Below are 22,238 nucleotides of genomic sequence, written 5' to 3'. Positions count from 1 at the left end.
AGAAGTTACAGAATCAAAAGCAGGGAAGATTTTAAAGAAAAGTAAATGTTCTAGATGCCCTTTAGATATGTTAAGGGCAAACTTTTACCTTTTTTCAGATGCTTTCATAGAGTTTTATTTTACATTTTTCTATAAAAAGGTAACACAAAAATAGTAGCAAGAAGCAAAATTGAATGTACCTATTTTCCCAAAATAAAATCTCTCAAATAAATTATTTTTAAAGCATCCCTAAATTACAGGGATTTGCTCTGATTTTGCCCCCCCCCAATCTCACAATCTGTAACAAAACACACATATCCTGTCCAGCCCTAGAAGAATATGCACTGTCTTCAACTATGATTCTTGCACAAGGTGAACAGAAAGCTGAAAGTTTCACACAATCATACACCTGCATACATGTATGAGTACATAGTCATATAATCACTGATTCCAGTGAAGCTGCACCAGTTCAGTCCTGGCAAGAAAGAGCTTTATGTCTGTTCCGACTGCTCTCATCTGTTACTTTCAAATATGTTTTTTTCTTTTTTTTTAAGAATGTAGACAATGGATATGTTTCCTTCTTCCCAAATAGGATAATGGAAGGCCAGTGAAGAACATAGGTATCCTCTGATAAATAAAAAAGTTACATATATTTGACATAGCAGGAAAAAATGTGTCAGATTAGAGGGAATTTCTATAAAGTACTTTAACACACAACTACTACCTGTGGAAATCCCACTTCCAATACTTACTATTATGTCTCCACCTCTTAAAAATTGCACTCGGGGCTGGAAAATCAGTAAGTCACACAGGTAGCAGATATCACAAAGGATGTCCATGGTAAACCAATATATTGTATTACTTGGGGTTTGATATGGGAACACAAAGCGAAGGGGAATAAACCAGCAATTCCAATTATACGCGACTGTCACAAGCATGAGCCATGCTACGTAACGGTGATCTGAAAGAAAAAAAACATTGAATTTACAGACATGAACTTAGAATCTTTTCTGATTCTTTTAGACACATTTCTACTGTAGTCTCTGGGAATGTTTCTTCCCAGAGCAACCTACCATTCTCCCTTTTTCAACAGCACAGGCTGATAAAGTGATATAGGCTGGAACTAGGAGTCACAAAAAGAATTTGCAAAAGGGAAAAAAGATGAGTTTATGAGAGCATATAGAATTTAATGTATCTGGAGAAACTCAATACATATTGCATGCTGCTGGTGTGTGTTATAACTGACAAAAGAATTATTTGGCCCTATTGAATAGGACAAATTCTAGATCAAGAATCAGAAGACTTGGGTTTTTAATTGTGGTTGGTTTGCATACCAGCTTTGTGCATACCATCTGTACAACTGTTGTCACTTTTCCTGTCTTTTCCCTGTTTGGAATAAATGTTCTTTGGGGCAGGGTCTGTGTGTCCCTCTGAGTTGCAAACTGGAGTGTGGATCTTATGGTGGCTTATAGGTACTATGTAATCATAGGTCACTTCAGTATGCCTTTACCTCATTCTATTGCATAGCTTTTAATTTACCTGTGTATGAGTCTATGCTGTCTGGTAGCTGCAGATGCTCCATGTATTTTTTCAGTGGAGGTTTTTTGAATTTGCAGCACAGCATATCGCAGTAATGATCCTCCTCTGGCTTTGATTCTGCATCCTCTTTCTTTTCTTCTTTTTTTTCTTCTTTTGGTGGGGGTGGATGCTTCTTCTTTGATGGTGCTAGAAGATGCAGCGTAGAATGCCACAAACAGTGATATCTTTGTAATGGCTCAATTACTACACCCTGGTTTAGCACGTACAAGAGCCTTATCATGCTAAAAACTCTTCTAAAAACACTTGGCAGTGACTAAAGCTACAATTCATTATAATACGGAATGCATTGGAAAACAGATTGGAGAATAAAGTCACCACTGATAATCATGTACATCTGCTCTCAAGAACAGGACACTTTATGTTACGGAGTGCGATATATATATTACTGTATTTCCTTGGACAGTGCTCACAACTAATGCTGTAAAAGACTGACAAGAAATAAGGTAATTCATAATTTAACATTCATTAATACAACTGGGCATTTCTCTTTACATGACTGTTGCAAATAAAGCATGCAGTTAGGATGGAGATAAGAAAAGATGACTGTGCCATGGGCTGATCTCTCCCCTCTCCTGAGATCTCATACGCAAGATGCAGCAGGTGAAACTAATGGGAAGCCTACAGTTTTGTATATTTCTAGGCTTACAAAAGTCTTGTGGCACTCCTTTGAGTCCAGTTCTTCCATCTTTGGGCTGGATAATTTTGTCCATACATTTGTCCCATTAATTCTGGTGGCTTTACCTCTGAGAAGGATACACAGTCTTAGCAGTAAACTGGCAAACTGGATCTATAATGATTTAGGAAATAAATGACTGTAAGTTCTACCAAGAGAGCAAAAGAGGTAAAAGACCAAAGAAATAATTTTTTTTAAAAAGGAATTCCTTTATCAGCTGGGATAGTTTATGATACTTCAGGCACTATTTTTTGCAGCCTATTAAAAAACAGGTAAGTAATAAACAGCTTCTAAAAAATGTCAGAATATACAATCACCACACTCAATTCTTTGGGAAAAGGAAAAAAAAAGTAAAACTTTCTTCTGAAGAGGAAAAACATCATATTTTTTTATGTTTCATATTTTGACAAAAGTCAATATTTAATTAATTTCAGATGAGTTTGCTCTATTCAAGGCATGTACTTTGAGTCCTCAGTGTGTCTGGAAGATTGCTGCCATGGCTAAAATTTTATTTACTTTTACACAGCAGAGCTAATCTCAGAGAGACTAATGTCTACTCATAAGATACTTATGTTTCTTCATATGTTTCAGATTCATTCCCATGAATAAACATATCTGGGAGTTATTTTAAAATATAGAAAACTGCTTGACAGGGATGATTCTAGACATTACCCAAGTTTTTTTTCCCCAGTTCTTCAGTGATGGGGTTCAAAGGTAGCTCATACCTAAGGACCTGGCTTGTTTAGCTAATATGGATAAATTGACTTCAGTGGGCACAAACTGATCCATTTCAGTGGGTAAACATGCTATACTTACTTGAAAATTTTATCACAGTATTTTCTGTTCCCACAAAATAGTTTTCATCTTTAAACTCAAAAAATGCACAGTTATTTCTTGAGTCACTTACAAGCTGTAGGACTGCCTTCAGGGGAGGACAGCACTGGGTCTTTCAGCTTTTCCTTGTATACTGTTGTCCTTTCCCGCATTTTTCTGACAATCTCCTGAAGCTGGGCATCAGCATACTCATTTGTTTGGAAACCTGAAGGTGTTGGCTTCTGTATGCTAATTAAAACAAAAGGGAAAAAGCTTAATGTACTGGAAAGCAGTGGAAAGAAACAGTGCTAAATCTACTTCTGAGGAGAAGTCAGACATTAAGATTAGACCTTTATTGGCCACAGTGCTTATTCACATCACTTAATTCATGGTAGGTGGACATCTAAGTTAACTGTTCTTGCTTCCTGCTTATGCCAGCAGCAGTCTACACGACATTTCAGGCAGAGGAGGTCAGGGTACCCTGTGCTCTGCATAGCCCACTGAACTAATGACTTTTCACTACTGCTTTTCACCAAGTTCTACTGTGGCTATGTAAGGCCTAGAGCTTATCCCGTGTATTTGCTAATATACAAGGCACGCTCTTCCCATCTGTGCATAAAAATGTGCTCGTTATTATACTGTAATATCCTAATGATGACAGGACATAACCGAGTTAGAGAGTGATGTGCAGGTGGGGGAGGAGAGACTATGCTTACTTTATGCTTCCTAACACGGAAAGTTTATTTCATCTGGGTTTTGTCAAGGGTCTTAGCTAACATGAGGTAAAAAGTGCATCTGTTTTAGTAAGTGGAAACAAAACACTGGTGTTCTTGCTGAAGTTTCTTCGGTTTCCACTAAGCACTCACAGCATTTCCTCAAACCTGAGGACCACTGATTTTCAAATACCTGCAAACTCACATTCTGGACTGAAACTAATGTTTTTAATAGGATCTATGCATGCTGCACAGTCAATTAGAAAATCTAGGTGAGAGTGATTCTTGATCAACTCTTTTGGGCTTATTCATACTTGAAATTTCATCCTCAATTACATGCTACTGTCTGATTATGCAAACTAGGGCTGTTTTGGAGTGCCACCCAGCTGGCAGCTGGGCCATGCATTTGTACTTCTGTATCCTAGACTCAACACTTCTCAGCTGGTGTCACGCACTGGTGTCAGAACTGGCTGGAAACGGCTGTGACCAGCACAAGGCAGCTCAAGGCTTCCTCCCACACATGTCACAACTGCCACCCCTGTACCAAAACCCTGCCAGCTATGCCCAGTACAGGGAGTACAGCAGAGAATTGTTCTTTCTTTCTTAACAGTTTTTCAGCTCTGTCCCAAATACCATGGGGATGTGGATGTTACAGTAAGAGAAGAGGCAGACCAAGAGTGAAGCATGCCCCAAATTTCCAGATTCTTGAGAACACCTTCCCAAAGGTGAGTAGAGGGAAAGTGGTATGACAGCACCTTGGGTAGGCAAGAAACGAAAAACATTGCGAACTGATCTTTGAATAAACACCATGTCTCCTCAAGACCTAAACCTACATTGAAGTTCCTAACAGGAGCTATAACTAAAAAAGGAGAGGGTCAGAGTGGGATGTGTGTAGCTTTTTGAGAAGCATGCTTTTCTGGAGGCACAACACATATCATGATGCCCAAGGAAGTATAATTTAAGGATGTGAAAATCCTTCAGCAATAAACTATTGGATAAAATGGAGGGAAGCTGTTAAAGGCAGAAGAAGAAGAAATCTGGAAGTACGTGCTTATCATTCCTCTAATTTAAGTCTTCTGTAGTGTCTATTTTTTAAAACTTCCCAGACAGGAGATTTATCAGGCAGTTCTCATATACATTGTAATCTCATCACAGTTCCTTTTGTGTCACATATTCCCTTTGCTCAGGCTATCTTCAATGTAATGAAATCCTTTCTTATTTTGAGCTAACATGTCACAACTAGTTTTTCAGCTTCTATGCAAAGAATTTCTTAGTCTTTGCTGTTGCTGTATTTGCTCAGGGCATTAGCTATCTTATAGTAAAATACACTTAACACAAGTGTCATGCCAAAGGCCCCTTCTATCTGCTTTCTAGGGATAAGCTATAAATTGTGTGGGATTTTCTTGTTATTTCACAGCCTTTCCAATAAAAGTTAAAGTCTCCTCTGCCATGAGTTTGGTCCTTTATCATTGCAATTTAGCCCAAAGGAACCATGTTGTTATTTGGTACTGATCAGAAACTATGTGACTTTGTTTAAAGTTATTTGCCCCACAGTTGATGAGAAATTGATTTTCCTTGCCCTACTTCTCATTTGGTTTGTGTTATTTCCTCCTCTATTATTTCTACTAACAAAATGCTTACTTTAAATTTTCTCTGGTTACTGCAGATGGAAGAGGCTGCATGTTGAACACTGCTAATTTGAAGATGTGTATTGTACGTGTGCTTTGTGTGGAGGCACACTTTAAATTGCCTTGGCTAATGAAGCCCATTCAAACTCGACTAAATCACTTCTAATAAACTTGACTCCATCTCTCGCATTAGGTGGTGCTAGGATTTGTCTCTAGGCTGATATGTTATTCTTTAAGCAAATTTATCTCTGACCTTTTTGCAATATGTTACAATAAACCTAGGTCTATATTACTTACTACACCATATAGTCCTTTACAGAGCAGAAATGTTTACTCCTTACAGAAGTAATAATTTCACATGGCCTAGGAAATGAAAAAGTTAGGACCACAACTCATGTACTATGCACACAGTTTTGTTATTACCTCAAACATACTTTGTTTAACAATAGCAACATATGTAACAATAGAATTATAATAATAATGTAGTTTTCTTATGTTTTTGTCGTGGTTTAACCCCAGCCAGCAACTAAGCACCACGCAGCTGCTCACTCACTCCCCCCCACTCAGTGGGATGGGGGAGAAAATCGGGAAAAGAAGTAAAACTCCTGGGTTGAGATAAGAATGGTTTAATAGAATAGAAAAGAAGAAACTAATAATGATAATGATAACACTAATAAAATGACAACAGTAATAATAAAAGGGTCGGAATGTACAAATGATGCGCAGCGCAATTGCTCACCACCCGCCGACTGACACACAGCCAGTCCCCGAGCGGCGATTCCCCCGCCCCCACTTCCCACTTCCTAAAGTAGATGGGACATCCCATGGTATGGAATACCCTGTTGGCCACTTTGGGTCAGCTGCCCTGGCTGTGTCCTGTGCCAACTTCTTGTGCCCCTCCAGCTTTCTCGCTGGCTGGGCATGAGAAGCTGAAAAATCCTTGACTTTAGTCTAAACACTACTGAGCAACAACTGAAAACATCAGTGTTATCAACATTCTTCGCATACCGAACTCAAAACATAGCACTGTACCAGCTACTAGGAAGACAGTTAACTCTGTCCCAGCTGAAACCAGGACAGTTTTAAATTTGTAGGTTTTATCTTTTTCACTTATAGGTTTATACTTGTTTGTTCAGTGAATAAAATTACAGTGCCTTAATTCTCCCCATGCTGAGAGAAAAGATTTAGACACCTATAGCATAGTGGAAGAAAATGGCCTTGAAAGAACAGGCCATGGAAATACTGTGTTGAGTGTGCTAATGTATGTAACATCTCTTAAGTACCGTGGCTTGGAAGTTTTCTGTCTTAAGAGTTCAAACAAAACAGTGATCAAGAAATGCAATAGGTTATTTCAGGATAAATCAAGTTTACCCTTTTCTAAGTTGCAATCTAGAGTTTAATTCTTTCTTGATTTTTGGCCATGAACACCAAGTACCTGAGTTTAATTCCATGTTCTATCTACATGGTGACCGCTGAGAAAATGTATTTCATAAATGTATGCTGCTGCCTGAAAAAAATTCATACCACTTTTTGCTGATTTCAGTTATAACCCCTCTTTTTGCAGCACTTAAGAAACTTTCTCTTATCTTCCTGGAAATAAAATTCTTGATCTTGCAATAGAACTTTTAATGCTTTTATTGAGCTCTGACATTATGGTTTATGATTACATTTACAACCTGTGTCTTGAAAAAATAATCTGTTGTCTTGAATAAATTATGGAGACTCTCTAATTCAAATAACCAATTTTCAGAAGGATATGACAATGCATAGCTATACAAACATGCAAAAACCATGATGGTATAGCTGAGAAAGATTTCAGCGAGATAAAAAAATGTAGTTCTAGGCACCATGAAAGATTGATTCAAAAACACATTCTCAATTTGTGCTGACAATCCCAGTGTGGGTAATGCTATAGAAACCAGAACCTTCTATCTGTCCCCGGTTCCAAGTCTAAGCTCACACATCCTAAATGACTAGGAAACCTAATGTTTCTCTGAAATAGAAAAAAATACGTTAGTCATCTGCTTGGTACAGGAACAGGGGTATTCCGAAAAGCTAACTTTAGCTATTCTGATTATGCTCCATTTATAGTCAATAGAAGGCTTCTCTGAGGAGAGGTTCAGAATGACTAAGATTGGTTTCTGCTCTGAATTGCCTGTGAAAGGAGCCTATCCTCCTTTACCTGCACTGGAAGCTGATGGAGTTTTAGGAGTGAGCTTTAATATTTTCTTTAATGATGTCGGTACAAAATGTAGCATTGTGCTAATGATGTTTGATAGGACATTGGATTTGGAAGATTGAAAAGTAGGACTGATTCCTACACAGGAAAAATTGAATTATTTGAACCGAGTAATAGAAACGAGAACAAATCTAAAGTTACATAATGCAGACATGCATTTAGAAACAAATTGTAAGAATTTCTTTTGTAAATGGTGGGATCATCAATTGCAGATGACAAAAGGATAAATATCCAAGTGTTTTAGTCAACAGCAAGGTGCCTATGAGCCATATTGTAATCTGGCTACACTGGTACAAATATAATCATAGACTGAATCTGACATATTGCCAGTGAAGGAAAAATTACTATTGGTATATAAGCCAACGGTGGGAATTGTACTGACCAGCTATACTCAAAAGGTGAATTCATGTAGGAAACTGTATAAAGCCTCTTAGAATGATCAAGGCTGCTGGGAACATAGCTTTAAAAAGGGCAGCAAAACAGACTGAGAGGCAGTAGGATTGTTGTGTATAAATTCAAATTTTGGTGGAGAACTGTGTAGGGAAACAAGTATCTGAGCTGAGGAAGAGTATTGTAATAATAATAAATGTGAATAGAAATGCCACAAAGTAATATGAGTTAAAGGTCTGAAGAAAGTTTCTAAGCCTTTTAAGTCCGGGATACTAGACAGCCTTCTAATGTGAGTGAGGAGCAGTTGAAACAAGCATGACAGACTTCAAGATTATCTATCTTAGCTAAGATCATGAAAACTATTGCAGGCAGTGGTTCCTGAGAATGTAAGGCAATGTGTGCAGCATGACAGGAAATCCTTTTTAGCAAACAAACTTGAAACACATAAAGGTTTGGAAAGTGAATGAGTGACTTAACTTGTACAGATACCACCAGGTCCACTACTACCAAAAATCTCAACAGTTCAAGTGCTAAGAAAGTGAGTTTCTAAGATAAATATATCATCTTACAGTCTTGAAACAAACTGTTGACAAGTTAGATTCCATGGAATTTCAAAAAGCTCTTAATTAAATTTTAATTTTCATTAGCAGTCTGGAAACAAGTATCTTCCTCTGCCCCATCATCTCTTCTTTTAAGAGGGAAAACGTTTGAGAGAGACCCATCTTTAGTGATCCAGAAGGTTATGTCTTTCTCTATTTGCTGCATATTTTGAAATACTAGTAGTACATTAAGTTGTCTTTGCAATAAAAAAGAATAAAATACATTTCTATTTTCATTCTATTTTGGGACTGAACTGTTCTTCACTGTACAATTTGAATTTAAATGGATGTTACTTTTGTCCTACTATTTTCTTACATATTTCTGTAATTTAAACATAGTGATATAATAATATATGTGTTGGTTTTGATTATATATAGAAGCAAGAATAGGCCATAAGCATTAGTAAGCTTCATGTGGATGACATGTAAATAAAACTTTCTGTTGGATTTCGTGACTTTCCCTCAGTTCAAAGTCTTTGTACAGAAATTATGCTCGTTTGGGTGCTAAGCAAGTGTTCTTGAAGTAAGATGCAGACATCATCCATTTCCCAGATCTCATGTTGTATTCATACAGCAAAACGGATATAGAAGCAACAATGTTCAAGGAAGGCACTATCTTTCAGAGTTATCTACTGGCATTGGACTCAGAACAAACTTCTTGATGCAGTGCAGACTGAAATCTAATCATCTAGGCTGCATGAGATTCCTCCTGTTTAGTTCAAAGGTTTGTCACAGCAGCTTCTTTGACAATCCTCCTAGTTACTCAATCACAACAGGCTGCGAATCCTCTAATCTTCTTTACAGTACTCTCTAAGGAGAAGTCTGTCTCAATGCTGAACACATGGAACTCTCACTGAGGTACCAGATTAAAATGTGAATAAGATTTTATTTTAATTAGTAATTTTGCAGTATGAACTATACAAAATAAAGTAGTATGAATGTTGAAAATATCAATTAAATTTGAAAAATCATCTCTCTTTAATGTCACTGGTGATATAAAGTTGTTTAATTGCACTGGATATTTACTATGATGTTAAAAATAAGGGCGGCATAATTTCTGACACTGATTGCTTTAGAACAAAAGTATAATATTCTGAGAAGGAACCATATGATAATAAGTGAGGCAGTCTTGCCTCACTTATTTCCTTATCTGCTGCTGTTGTGTCATTGGGGCTTTCTTATCTTTAAGTGATTAAATCTGTCTGGGGCATCTGGCTCTTATCAGGAATTTTTAAAGATATTTCTTATCATATATATACATAGCATCTGCTACATTCAAACACATTTAAATGCAAACTCATAACTTATTTACATAAGCATATAATGATTTATGGCTAAAGAAGAAAAGTCTTAATCAGAGTATGATCCAGTGCTGTACAGAATTCATGAGCACAGCACAAATCCTTCTTCAAACTTTCTATTCTTCAGTTTTTATTAATACACAGGAAATAAAAAGCTGAAATGAAAACACTATAATATTTCCCAAAGTGAATTTAAAAAAAAAAAGTTGCAATAAAATGTCTCAAACTTGAAAAACTTAATTTTCAATAGATGCTTTCATTTCTCATATGTTTTAATACAGATCCTAAAAAATCACACAAGCATAGGACTGTAGAGAACTTTGAGACATCCTGTATTGCTATTCCTGACAGGTTCTTGTGTAACCTGTTCTTAAATATGTCTAGTGATGGCCCACAAAGCCGCTCTATCACTCCCCCTCCTCAACTGGGCAGGGGAGGGAAAAAATAATGGAAGGCTCGTGGGTCGAGATAGGGACAGGCAGGGCAAAACAGGCTCGACTTAGGGAAATTAGTTTCATTTATTACCAATCAAATCAGAGTAGGATAATGAGAAATAAAACTAAATCTTAAAAACAACTTCCCCCCACCCCTCCCTTCTTCCCGGGCTCAACTTTACTCCCAAATTCTCTAACTCCTCCCCCTCAGCAGCGCAGGGGGAGGGGGAATGGGGGTTGGGGTCAGTTTGTCACATGTTGTCTCTGCCGCTCCTTCCTCCTCATGGGGAGGACTCCTCACACTCTTCCCCTGCTCCAGTGTGGGGTCCCTCCCATGGGAGACAGTTCTCCATGAACTTCTCCAATGTGAGTCCTTCCCACGGGCTGCAGTTCTTCATGAACTGCTCCAGCATGGGTGCCCTCCATGGCATGCAGTCCTTCAGGAGCACACTGCTCCAGTGTGGGTCTCTTCCATGGGGTCACAAGTCCTGCCAGAAAACCTGCTCCAGCGTGGGCTCCTCTCTCCACAGGTCTGCAGGTCCTGCCAGGAGCCTGCTCCAGTGCGGGCTTCCCACAGGGTCACAGCTGCCTTCGGGCACCCACCTGCTCCAGCATGGGGTCCTCCATGGGCTGCAGGTGGATATCTGCTCCACCGTGGACCTCCCTGGGCTGCAGGGGGACAGCCTGCCTCACCGTGGTCTTCCCCATGTTCTGCAGGGGAATCTCTGCTCTGGTGCCTGGAGCACCTCCTCCCCCTCCTTCTTCACTGACCTGGGGGTCTGCAGGGTTGTGTCTCTCACATATTCTCACTCTTCTCTCCTGGCTGCTGTTGTGCAGTATTTTTTCCCTTTTTAAATATGTTATTGCAAAGGTACTACCACTGTTGCTGATGGGCTCGGCCTTGGCCAGCGGTGGGTCCGTCTTGGAGCCGGCTGGCATTGGCTCTGTCGGACATAGGGGAAGCTTCTAGCAGCTTCTCACAGAAGCCACCCCTGTAGCCCCCTGCTGCCAAAACCTGGCCACGCAAACCCAATACATCTTCCTAAAGAATTTATTCTAGTGCTTCACTAGCCTCATTGTATGAATTTTTCTTAACATAAATCTCTTTTGGTACAATTTGTCCTATCCACTGTGAACACGGGATAAAATTTATAGTCCCTTTTCTTTTATCTTACTTTTTGGCTGTTTAAACGTTTTCATGTTCTAACTGTTTTTTTTTTGCAAAGGAAAAAAGATTTGGGAAAAGGGTAATAATTGTATGATGACTAAGAATATTAGTTAATTTTATAATTTTCAGTGTGCAGAGGTGTAAGTACCTGAATAAGAATCTTTTAGCTGATATACGCTTCAGGAAGCTTTAATTCAACTAGCAAGAGTAAAAATACAAGGAAAAGAAGTGGTGGCATAGATTCAGCTTGCGTGGCAACTAAAGTTGCTCCACTATTGGGAACACTGGCAGACTTTCACAATATACTGAACTTCATGCCATGTACTATTGTTGCCGATGCTAATTATATAAAATTAGCTTGGTACAACCAACTTTGTTGCAACTCTACCTTCATTAGTGGTAAATACAGCCACCTGTGTAGGACCTCATTTCATGTAGCTTTCCCAGTATCACAAAGAAACTTGGTGAGAGATAGAAAGAACCCATTTCTCTGAGATGACTTCCAATTACCGCTATCAAAGACAGGTAGGCTCCTGCCACATTCTTTTCCAAATTCAGCAACAAAGTTGGCATGTTCCCTGCGGACAACAGATCATCACGCATCTCCTCCTGAGTATCATTCATCCAGGACACCAAATAAGACTGGGCTGCCAGACGCCTTTGACTTCTCATCTGATCCTCATATCTCTGCCTGTCACTGTTTCCTCTGTTCCTCTCTTGTGCTGCACAACATGGGATGTTTTCATCTTAAATAGCTAATATTTGGAAAATGAGTAAATAAGTGGAGACACGGTGTTTTAAAAAGAAGTGTTGGACAAGATTAATTATAAGCATGAATATTTACACTTGTCATGAAGTAATAATCAGTTTTCCTTTACTAAATGACAATAAGCATGTCTTAGATTTATATGTCTGTTAGATTTATCAAGAAAGACCCTGATGTATGTGCAAATGTTTGGTGTAAATGTAATTGAAATATAAGTGCAATTTAAATACAAATATTTTATACTACACACACTAGTTTACCTGTCACAATGCTCATTGCTTTGCTTTTTTCCCCACAGTTGACTCAACAGATAATAGCAGAGATAGCATTTTTAATAAATTATCATTTCTTCCATCACAAAAAAAGGTATCTTCCTACTTTGAAAAATGTTAGGTCAATGGAGGATTTACACAAAATACTTTTAATTAAAGAAATAAATCAGCGGCAAAGTATGACAAACTATACCCTTGTTTTCTTACATATACTAAAAAAAGAATTTCTCTCATTTAGACAGTCAAAAATAAATATGTATGAGTATTACGAATATATAATTTAAAATAATGCAAGGAAAGAAAAAAAAAAAAGCAGCATTTCAGTCTGTGTAATGACATTCCTGTCTTTTTACTTGCTTCATTTAGTTTTCAAGGAAATCGCTACCTTTTTAACTTCAGGCTACCTACTTGATTGTCGTGCAGAGTGAGTGGCATTAAATAGCATGGGTAACTGCATCCTGCAGAATGGATAGAATTTAAAGGCTGTAGGAAAATACATCTCAGCAATGATTACAGCAAGTTTAATCCATTTTGGTATAGGCAGCACACCATCACCTTTCTATTTAATTTGCAGGTTCTCAATTTAGCCATTGCAGAAATTCAAGCACTAAAAGTGACAAGCTCTGAAAGGAAGACCTAAGCAGAAGGAATATAAGTGCTAAGAAAAGTATTTTGATTTTTTAATATATTAATGTCTTTTCAGTCAGGCTTACAAACTGTACTGGATGTGTTCCATCTGTTTACAATTTCAAGTACTGCAGTGGTTAGCTGGAAACAACTAAGGAAAGGTATTAGTCTCTTCATAGAATATACATGTAACTATGTCTAAACTAGGGTTTTTCAGAAGTGCCCAGGATTGGCCTTGTTTTACTTTATTTCAAGTTGATTGGAATTTAGTGCCATGAATGTCATCTTTTTGGGTCTCCGGTGTTCCTACAGTAATCAAGGATTTCTGGAGACTCTGCAAAGGGTTGATACTGGTTTTGTTTCACCAGGGAGCTGAGATTTTGTTCTTGTGATAGGACATAGTTTCTCTAAGATGCATCAGCTTGGTGAATTGATGTGTTGCAACTAGTGGATGGCAAGCACTAATAAGCACAGTAATTTTCTTGGTCGAGGTAATTGAGCTAAATGAAGTGCATTACTCACTAAGAACATGCTACCAGCAGGAGCTCTCTTTATTAACCTGGCTATGCACCACATAGCAAATTGCCTCTTAATCTTTGTTTGTTTTGTTATCTTTTTTTGCTATTAGCCAAATTAGAGAGGAAAAAATCTCCTTTACGGGCCTGAGAAGGACTGGTATAGCCTACTAGGTAATAGGATGTGGCTATGAAAAAGGCAAACTACGAGCACAAAACTCAGTCTTCCTGAACTACCTGTGCTCATATGGTGGTTTGCAACACTGGAGCTCCCTTTTTTTGAAAATGTTGAACACTGGGTTCCTGCAAAAGCAGAATCAGAAGAGTACGTTTACAGGGTAAGAATGTTAAACTTATTTTGTATAATTTTTGTATTTTATTAAAATTTATTTAGTGCATTTTACAGGAACATGTTTTGTTCATAATACCTAGATTCTGAAGGTGACATATCAGATAGCCCAGAATGTGTAAGATCTTAAAGTGAAATCCAAAAGCATTCAAAGTCCCAGTTACCCACTGTATTTTTTTCTTCATGGACCTTTGGATATGTGGCCCACAAATATGGATTGCCATTTTACACAGCATTTTGCAGAGTAGGGTTCATGATCCTTGACTGGGGTTTCAGAGTACTGCCTTAGTATAAATAGTACATTGTAATCACTTTGGTAATCTGGGAAGATGAAACACTCTTATCCAGGCTTAAAGGCTTTTAAAAGACACAGAGGAGAGAAAAGGTCATAGAAGCTCTTTGTATCCCTCCATTTTCTCTGATCTATGCTCTCAGGTGCTTTGTTTACCATTCTTCCGTACTCTACTTTTTCTAGGACTTGCTGCACCTTCTTTGTCTTGTCCCCTGATGCCAGGCATCGACTACTACTTGTTTCTTAGGCATCTGTCTCCCCTCTACTCTTACATGCCAAAACACTTCATACAGTCCTCCTCTTCATCGGCTACCACATGCCACAGGCTCCTTATTGGTTCCCAGCCTTCAGTGTGGGGTCATACAAAGGTCTCTCCTATGTCACCTTTGCGATCATCTAAGTCATGTCTTTGTGTTTTTTTTTTTTTGTTAGATTTTGGGTTCCAAACAGTACCCTCACGAAGCATGTTGTCATTTTCTCTTGAGTACACATGGCTATATTTCTCTGTTTGTGGAGCAAGGTGGTCTGAAGACCTTTGCTTTCATTGGCGGCTGTAGTGCTTGGCCCACAACTACAGCTCCCACTGAGCGGCAAGTGTGACTGGGCCTGGGCCTGGCCGTGGGCCCCACCGATCCTCACCCACCCCCGCAGGCTGACATCCCGCCTGCCCTCAGCCCAGCCTGGCCTGGCTGCCCCAGGGCTGGGTCTGACCCCGGTTCCCCTCACCGGGCACTGACTGACTGACGGGCTGACTGCCTTCCTGGCTTGGCCCCGGATCTGCCTTGTCACCACAGACGTGCCTGGTGATCTGGGCTCTGGGCTGGCCTTGGCTGCTACCTCTGGGCCTGCCCCGCTCGCCTTGCTTGGGGCCGGGCCTGGGCCCTGGCTGGGGAGGCCCCTGCCCTGTCCACCATGCTGCCAGCTCCCTGTCCCCGAGGCAGGGGCTGGTCCTTGCAGCTCCCTGGCAATGTGCCATATTTGCTTAAGCGCTACGCATATCTCCTGTGAAATGCTTGCTCTGCATTTCAAAGAAGTGCAGGATTGTGTATGCACATATGTGTTTTTATGAACCCTCCCCAACAGAAAGCAATCTCGATATATTATTAAGGCCGCAATGATGTTTTGTGCTGGTTCCTTGTTAATAAGACTCCGCTGTCTTCTATTAGAGTGCAAATTAGGTCCTGAGTGTTGTTTTGTTCCCTCATTTCTTGCTGTGAAGAGGCAGTGTAGTCTTAGCCCTCCCTCCCAGAGATTATTATTGCTCAGTAAATAGCTATTCATGGAAATTACCTACCGTTCTGTTACATTATCATTAAAGATGGAGGGGAGAAACAATATATTGGCAGACAGGGTTGACTCGTGTGCAATCCTATCTAAGCCATTAGGAAACAGACATTAAAAGTTTCAGTCACTTGGCCACAATTCAGCACCTTGGCACATCAGCCATTCTTGTGTGTCTCCTCTTTCAGATGTAGTGTTCAGGTGGCTGAGACCAGTGCTGTGTCTTTCTACTGTTTATTAATGTCCATCGTCATGTACTGCTGTATTTTAAAAATGAGGAAGTGCTGAGAGGGAAAGCCAGAAAAAATTTTTTTTTTTTTCTTTTGGACAGTTTCTATGGGAATTTTCAGGAGTAAATGCAGTCTTTGTCAAAGCTGTTGTTGACTTAGCAAGAGAAAAGATGGTTTGTTATTTCAGAGGAAGTTAAAAAACCCTGTTTTCCTATTAATAGATAATACAGGCTGCACCATGAGTAAAAAGCTACTCTAATGCAACTGAACTGAAGAAGGACATAGCTGGTGCACAATCTTGCAAACTGTCATACATATAAGTGGTCTTACTGATTTCAGATAAGTTAATTACATTAGTATAATTGTTCATAAAACAGTATTACCTAAGATTTTAAAATTTAAAGTCCTTACATGGAAGCTTATTACCTCCCCCTGAAATTCTGCATGGAGAGGCACAGGTCTAATCCAAATGAAAAGTGTGCTGTTTCAAACGGGACAACTGCCTTCTTCCCTCTTCCTTACTCTATGTATCTGAGGCTTACACAGATGCATTTTAAAAAATTAAAAGTCACAGTAACAGAAGATAAGGTGAAACCTTTTCTGTTAACATAATTTCCATGAAAGTTGAGGTGCTCTGGATATATATGGATTGTGAACAGATATATATCCACAAACCTTACCTTATTATGTATCTCACTCACAGTCTACAGGCATACTGGTGATTTCTTACTGTGCAGATCAAGTGACTTTTTATTAAACTTTCACTCTTGGAGGATAGTATAGAAAAATAGTCTATCTAAGTAAGTCAAAGCACAGTACCAGGACCCTGAATACACCAACAGGCCTTAATGGCCCTGAGCAGCCTCCAGTGGGACTTCCACCCACACTCTCTGCCCATGGGCCTGGGATGTCCACTTAAGCTCAGGCCTTAATCACTGCCTGAGCTATGCCTAGGTGTCTATAGCTCCATTTCTGTCTCTGGTGCTGTCTCCTGGGTGGAATTTGGAGCCATTTTGTAGCCTTGTCTCCAGTCCTGTCCCTGACCCAGTCTTTTTTCTCCTAACTGGGCTCCCTGGATGGACCCTAAACCTGGTTCATCACTTTGGCTTGTTGATGGACCCTGTTACTAGGATCCTGCTCTGCTTGCTGTGTTCAGACCCTGTGGGACTACACCTTGTTGATAAGGACACTGCTTGTGCTGGGGTTACTCTTGGCTCCCATCTCCCCTTCCCTCAGATACTGCCCTGAAATACAGCTGGACGAAATCTGAGATTTCAGTTAAGAAAATTCTGCCAACCATTTCACCAGCCTTGAATTCATTCAACCAACCAAATTATGGCTCTTTCCCTAACAGTATCATAGAATCATAGAATAGTTTGGTTTGGAAGGGACCTTTAAAGATCATCTAGTCCAACCCCTCTGCCATGGGCAGGGACATCTTCCACTAGATCAAGTTGCTCAAAGCCCCATCCAACCTGGCCTTGAACACTTCCAGGGATGGGGCACCCACAACTTCTCTGGGCAAGCATTGTCTCACCACCCTCATCACAAAAAAATTTGTTCTTTACATCTAATCTAAATCTACTCAGTTTTAGTTTAAAACCATTACTCCTTGACCTGTCCCTACAGGGCCTGGAAAAAAGTCTCTCTCCATCTTTCTTATAAGCCCCTTTTATATATTGAAATGCTGCAATAAGGTCTCCCTGGAGCCTTCTCTTCTCCAGACTGGACAACCTCAACTGTCTCAGCCTTTCCTCATAGGAGAGGTGTTCCATCCCTCTGATCATTTTTGTGCCCCTCCTCTGGACCTGCTCTAACAGGTCCATGCCTTTGTTGTACAGAGGACCCCAGAGCTGGAGGTACTATACCATGTGGGGTCTCATGAGAGTGGAGTAGAGGGGCAGAATCATCTCCCTTGACCTGTTGGTCACACTTCTTTTTATGCAGCTCAGGATACTGTTGGCTTTCTGGGCTGCAAGCACACATTGCAAGCTCATAGCTAATTTTTCATTCACCAGTATCTCTAAGTCCTTCTCTGCAGGGCTACTCTCAATCCATTTATCACCCAGCCTGTGTTGATACTGGTGATTGCCCTGACCCAGGTGCAGGACCTTGCACTTGGCCTTGTTGAACTTCACGAGGTTCATATGGGTCCACTCCTCAAGGTCTCTCTGGATGGCATCCCTTCCCTCCAATGAATGAACTGTACCACTCAGGTTGGTGTTGTCTGCAAACTTGCTGAGGGTGCACTCAATCTCACTGTCTATGTAAATAATAAAGATATCAAATAGTATTGCTCCCAATGCAGACCCCCAAGGGATACCGCTTGTTACTAATCTCCATTTGGACATTATCTACATGTAGATTAAACAGTGACAGGGGAAACTACCGGACAATGGAACTCTCAGTTGACTATCTTGTTGAGTTGTATGAACAGTTCTTGATATGGTTTTGAATAGTCAAACTGGCACTTTTCCAAGTAATTCCCAGGTATGGGAATACCCAGAATTTGGCATTGAGCAAAGATAGTTCACAACTGACACTTCTTTCAGGAGGCATTTTGTATTGTTCTAGCTGGCCTCAGTGCTGGAGAGTGATCTGAACACATTTCATTTACTGCTATTTTTGTAGACTACATATATCTATTTGACTCAAATTCTCCATATGCATACACATTTACTTAGCTTTCCTCTCATGATAAAGGCAGTTGATCTCCTTAAAAATATTCTAGTGAGTAAATTTGAACTCATAGACTCAATAAGGTAGTGACCTTGATCAAGAATAGTGTCTGAATAGACTCTCATGAATCTTCAGGGGCAACGAATTAAATTCTCTCAAAGGCACATTTTAAAAATTATTCTCCCTCCACCTCTGAAAGTCATATAATAGATGTTTAGTTTAGTTTCATACCAATGCAATGACACCAGCCCTATGCCTTCCAAGCTGTGCTGCAGAATTTAGCAGGTAACTGTTTTGACAGTAGAATTTACCAAAGATTTACTGTATTTTTAGAAGCTCTTGCTCAAATTAGACTGACTAGATATATCCGGATGCACACATGACAGTGACTCAGAACGGTTCTGAGAGGAGAAGGTTTAACATAAAGATTTTTAATTTCCTTTTAACAGATGGATTTTGTCTTCTACTAATAAGCAACATACCCCTTTGTTTCATAAGCATATTGTAATCATGTTAACCATGGTTACGGGATTTACCAGTGGAACTGTAAGCATCTAATAATATATCCTACAATGACAAAAAAGGAGATGCTTTATCTAGGTTTTCATTGTTGACCTACTGATTCACATTCAAATTACCAAGTTATTTATAACATTTCCAGCCATTCTAGTCAGAGTTATTTTTAATTGCATGTATTATTTTATAGAGGCGTATACAGTAGTATTTTGCTTGATTATTCCTTGTCACTGCAGTACAAAGTCTGTCTTAGTGAAGGAGAGGAAACAGATAATCTTCTCTATAAATTAAATAACTCTATGTCAGGTAAAGACTTTAGCTTTGTGTCATCAGTGTAATCAAAATCATAGAAGGCAAAAGCAAGCAGGAGGAGTTTCTATCCTGTTCTGTACTGAATGTATCCATTAATTTCCACTCAAAGGGATCTCAACAGGCTGTAGGCACAGACAGGCAGGAACTTCATGAAGCTTAGCAAAGGCAAATGCAAGTTTCCATACCTGGAATGGAATAACCCCATGCAAGAGTAAAGACTTGGAGCTGACTGACTAGAAAACAGCTTTGCATAAAAGGATCTGGGGGTCCTGGTGGACAAAAAATTGCATATGAATCGATGATGAGTTCTTTCAGCAATGAAGGCTAACTACATGCTATGCTTTAGAAAAAGCATAGCCAGCTGATTGAAGGGGAGCCGTTATTTCCTTCCATGTGACATTTATGAGTTTGCATCTGTATCCAGCTGTAGTCTCCCCTGTACCTGGAAAGCACTACCCACATGGTGCAACACTAGCAGAGGGCTATTAAGATGACTGGGGACTAGAGAACAGGATATATGAGGAGATGCTGAGAAAGCCAGGTTTGTTCAGACTGGAGATGAAAAGTTGAGTAGATGGAGGTAATTGCAGTATTCCACTACCCAATGAGCGGTTCTAGAGAACGTGGACCCAGACTGTTCTTGGAGGTGCACAGCAAAAGGATGAGAAGCAACGGAAGCAAGTTAGAGCAAAGGAAAATTTAATTATATGTAAGGTAATAATTTTCATAATAAGCATAGTCAAACCATGGAGCAGATTGCCCAGAGAAACTGTGGAAACTCCATTCTTGGAGATACACATTCACAATTATACTGAACAAAGTTCTAGGCAACCTGATCTAATTTGGGAGTTGGGTCTAACCTCTAAATTTGTCCTGCTCTTAGAAGAAGTTTGGACCTCATTCCTTCTGGAGCAGTCTTCCAACCTGAGCTGTTCTATGAAGCTGTTTAATAGCTGTTTAATCAGTGACACAGACAGTGGGTTTGAGTGCAGCCACAGCCCAGAAAGCCAACCATATCCTGGGCTGCATAAAATGAAACATGGCCAGCAGGTCAAGCGAGGTTATTCTGCCCCTCTACTCTGCTCTGGTGACACCCCACCTGGAGTCCTGCATCCAGCTCTGGAGTCCTCAGTACAGGAAAGACATGGACCTGTTGGAGTGGGTCGAGAGGAGGGCTGCAAAAATGATCAGAGGGATGGAACACCTCTCCTGTGAGGAAAGGTTGAGAGAATTGGGGTTGTTTAGGCTGGAGAAGAGAAGGCTCTGGGGAAACCTTATTGCAGCCTTTCAATACTTAAAGAGGGCCTATAAGGAAGATGGGGACAGACTTTTTAATAGAGCCTGTAGTGATAGAACAAGGGGTAATGGTTTTAAACTAAAAGAGGGTAGATTTAGACTGGATATAAGGAAGACATTTTTTACGATGAGGGTGGTGAAACACAGGAACAGGTTGCCCAGAGAGGTGGTAGATGCCCCATCCCTGGAAACATTCAAGGTCAGGTTGGACGGGGCTCTGAGCGACCTGATCTAGTTGAGGATGTCCCAGCTCATTGTAGGGGGGTTGGACTACATGACCTTTAAACGTTCCTTCCAACCTAAACAATTCTATGATTCTATGAATCTATGCTTCTGTAATGAATGTAGGCTATTCCAAGACTATTGTTTTCTGGACTTCATATTTATTTCTATTTTAGCAAAACAAACAGTCACCTAAACTTTTTCCAAAGGTTGAATGACCCTAGATTTTCCCCTGAAGGAACATTACTGTTTAATTTATTTGTCTCTTCTCAGGAAGAGACAGTCTTAATCCTCTGGTTGTGCAGAGTAATACTGATTTAATGGTGTAATTCAGCAACAAATGTGCAGGGTAAAAAGCTTTTAAGTCAGAATGATGTGACAAACATTCCAGCTATTCAGGGCAGAATCCTGGAACTTATTCTTTGCTAAGGTAGAGTAATAATAACTGAGCAACAGCATTGTTAGAATTAGTATATAAGTGTAGTTGAGCAAATCCTTTTCCTCATTCCTGCAATTTAGGATGATGTTCACAACAAAATATCAAAAGCACATACTAAATGAATACCTCATATATATGGTTGCCTTAGAAATCAAATAAAGCTCTTCAGATCCTTATAGGACAGGAGGGACATTTAATGAACTGAAATATGGCACACAGAAATGTTAAGTCAGGATGTCTGAAAAAAAGCTTCAAATTTTTTAATTGAATTTACTCACTTGGCATCTTCTTTCCCATCATTGAGCTGATGTTGTTCCTGTTGAATTGCCTTAGCTGGTTCAGTTGATTTTTCAGTTTTTGAAGGCTCAGGTTCTTTTGCTGGTACTGCATCTAGAAAAAAGGTTTTAATTTTTGAATATCAATTTTAAAAGAATTATGATAATACTTTTGGAGGAATCACAGCTTGGCTGCCATTATTTCTTCAGTGGACAAGCATTACATGATACTGATTCTGGGACCTGATCTTTGAATAATTTCCTGCTTAAATCAATCTTAGTGCCAGCTTTACAGAACATGTTTATGGTGAGTGTTCCTTTTAGAATACGTAACTTATTTGTGGTTTTTAAACTAGATGCATCTGTAACCAGCTCAACAATGGTCAATACAGAGCTCTTATATATTTATAAGCAACACGAACTCATGCAGTAAGATACAATTTTAGTGTGTGCTTATTTAAAAAAATATGTAGAGGACAGATAGATAGATCTCTCCAGAAATGCCTTGTGAAATACAGGAAGAAAAATTAAGTGTAGCTTGTTTGCTTATGCATAGAAATGCTAATGACATTATTTATACTCCAGTATTTGAATTGCATTAAACCTCTTTTTGCTTCAGCTGCCATGACAG

At 39.5% G+C, this 22,238-nt stretch overlaps 1 protein-coding gene across 1 annotated transcript in view; it reads right to left on the bottom strand.

Annotated features, from left to right (window-relative positions):
* CNGB3 (cyclic nucleotide gated channel beta 3) overlaps window positions 1-21,722 on the bottom strand; it is a gene marked incomplete at its 5' end in the record, with an annotated part of 52,643 nt that extends 30,921 nt beyond the window's left edge. Inside the window, 4 exons of the mRNA XM_010568156.1 lie at window positions 728-940; window positions 1,519-1,704; window positions 3,159-3,313; window positions 21,611-21,722. Coding sequence (XP_010566458.1) covers window positions 728-940; window positions 1,519-1,704; window positions 3,159-3,313; window positions 21,611-21,722 — 666 coding nt within the window. The remainder of the gene's footprint in view (window positions 1-727; window positions 941-1,518; window positions 1,705-3,158; window positions 3,314-21,610) is intronic.
* Between the last annotated feature and the right edge of the window lie 516 nt (window positions 21,723-22,238).

Source organism: Haliaeetus leucocephalus, unplaced genomic scaffold (assembly GCF_000737465.1).
Source record: "Haliaeetus leucocephalus isolate CR32 unplaced genomic scaffold, Haliaeetus_leucocephalus-4.0 Scaffold239, whole genome shotgun sequence".
In the NCBI taxonomy this organism is placed as follows: domain Eukaryota; kingdom Metazoa; phylum Chordata; class Aves; order Accipitriformes; family Accipitridae; genus Haliaeetus; species Haliaeetus leucocephalus.
The sequence above is the reverse complement of the archived record's forward strand: the minus strand, read 5'-3'. Positions and strand labels throughout refer to the sequence as shown.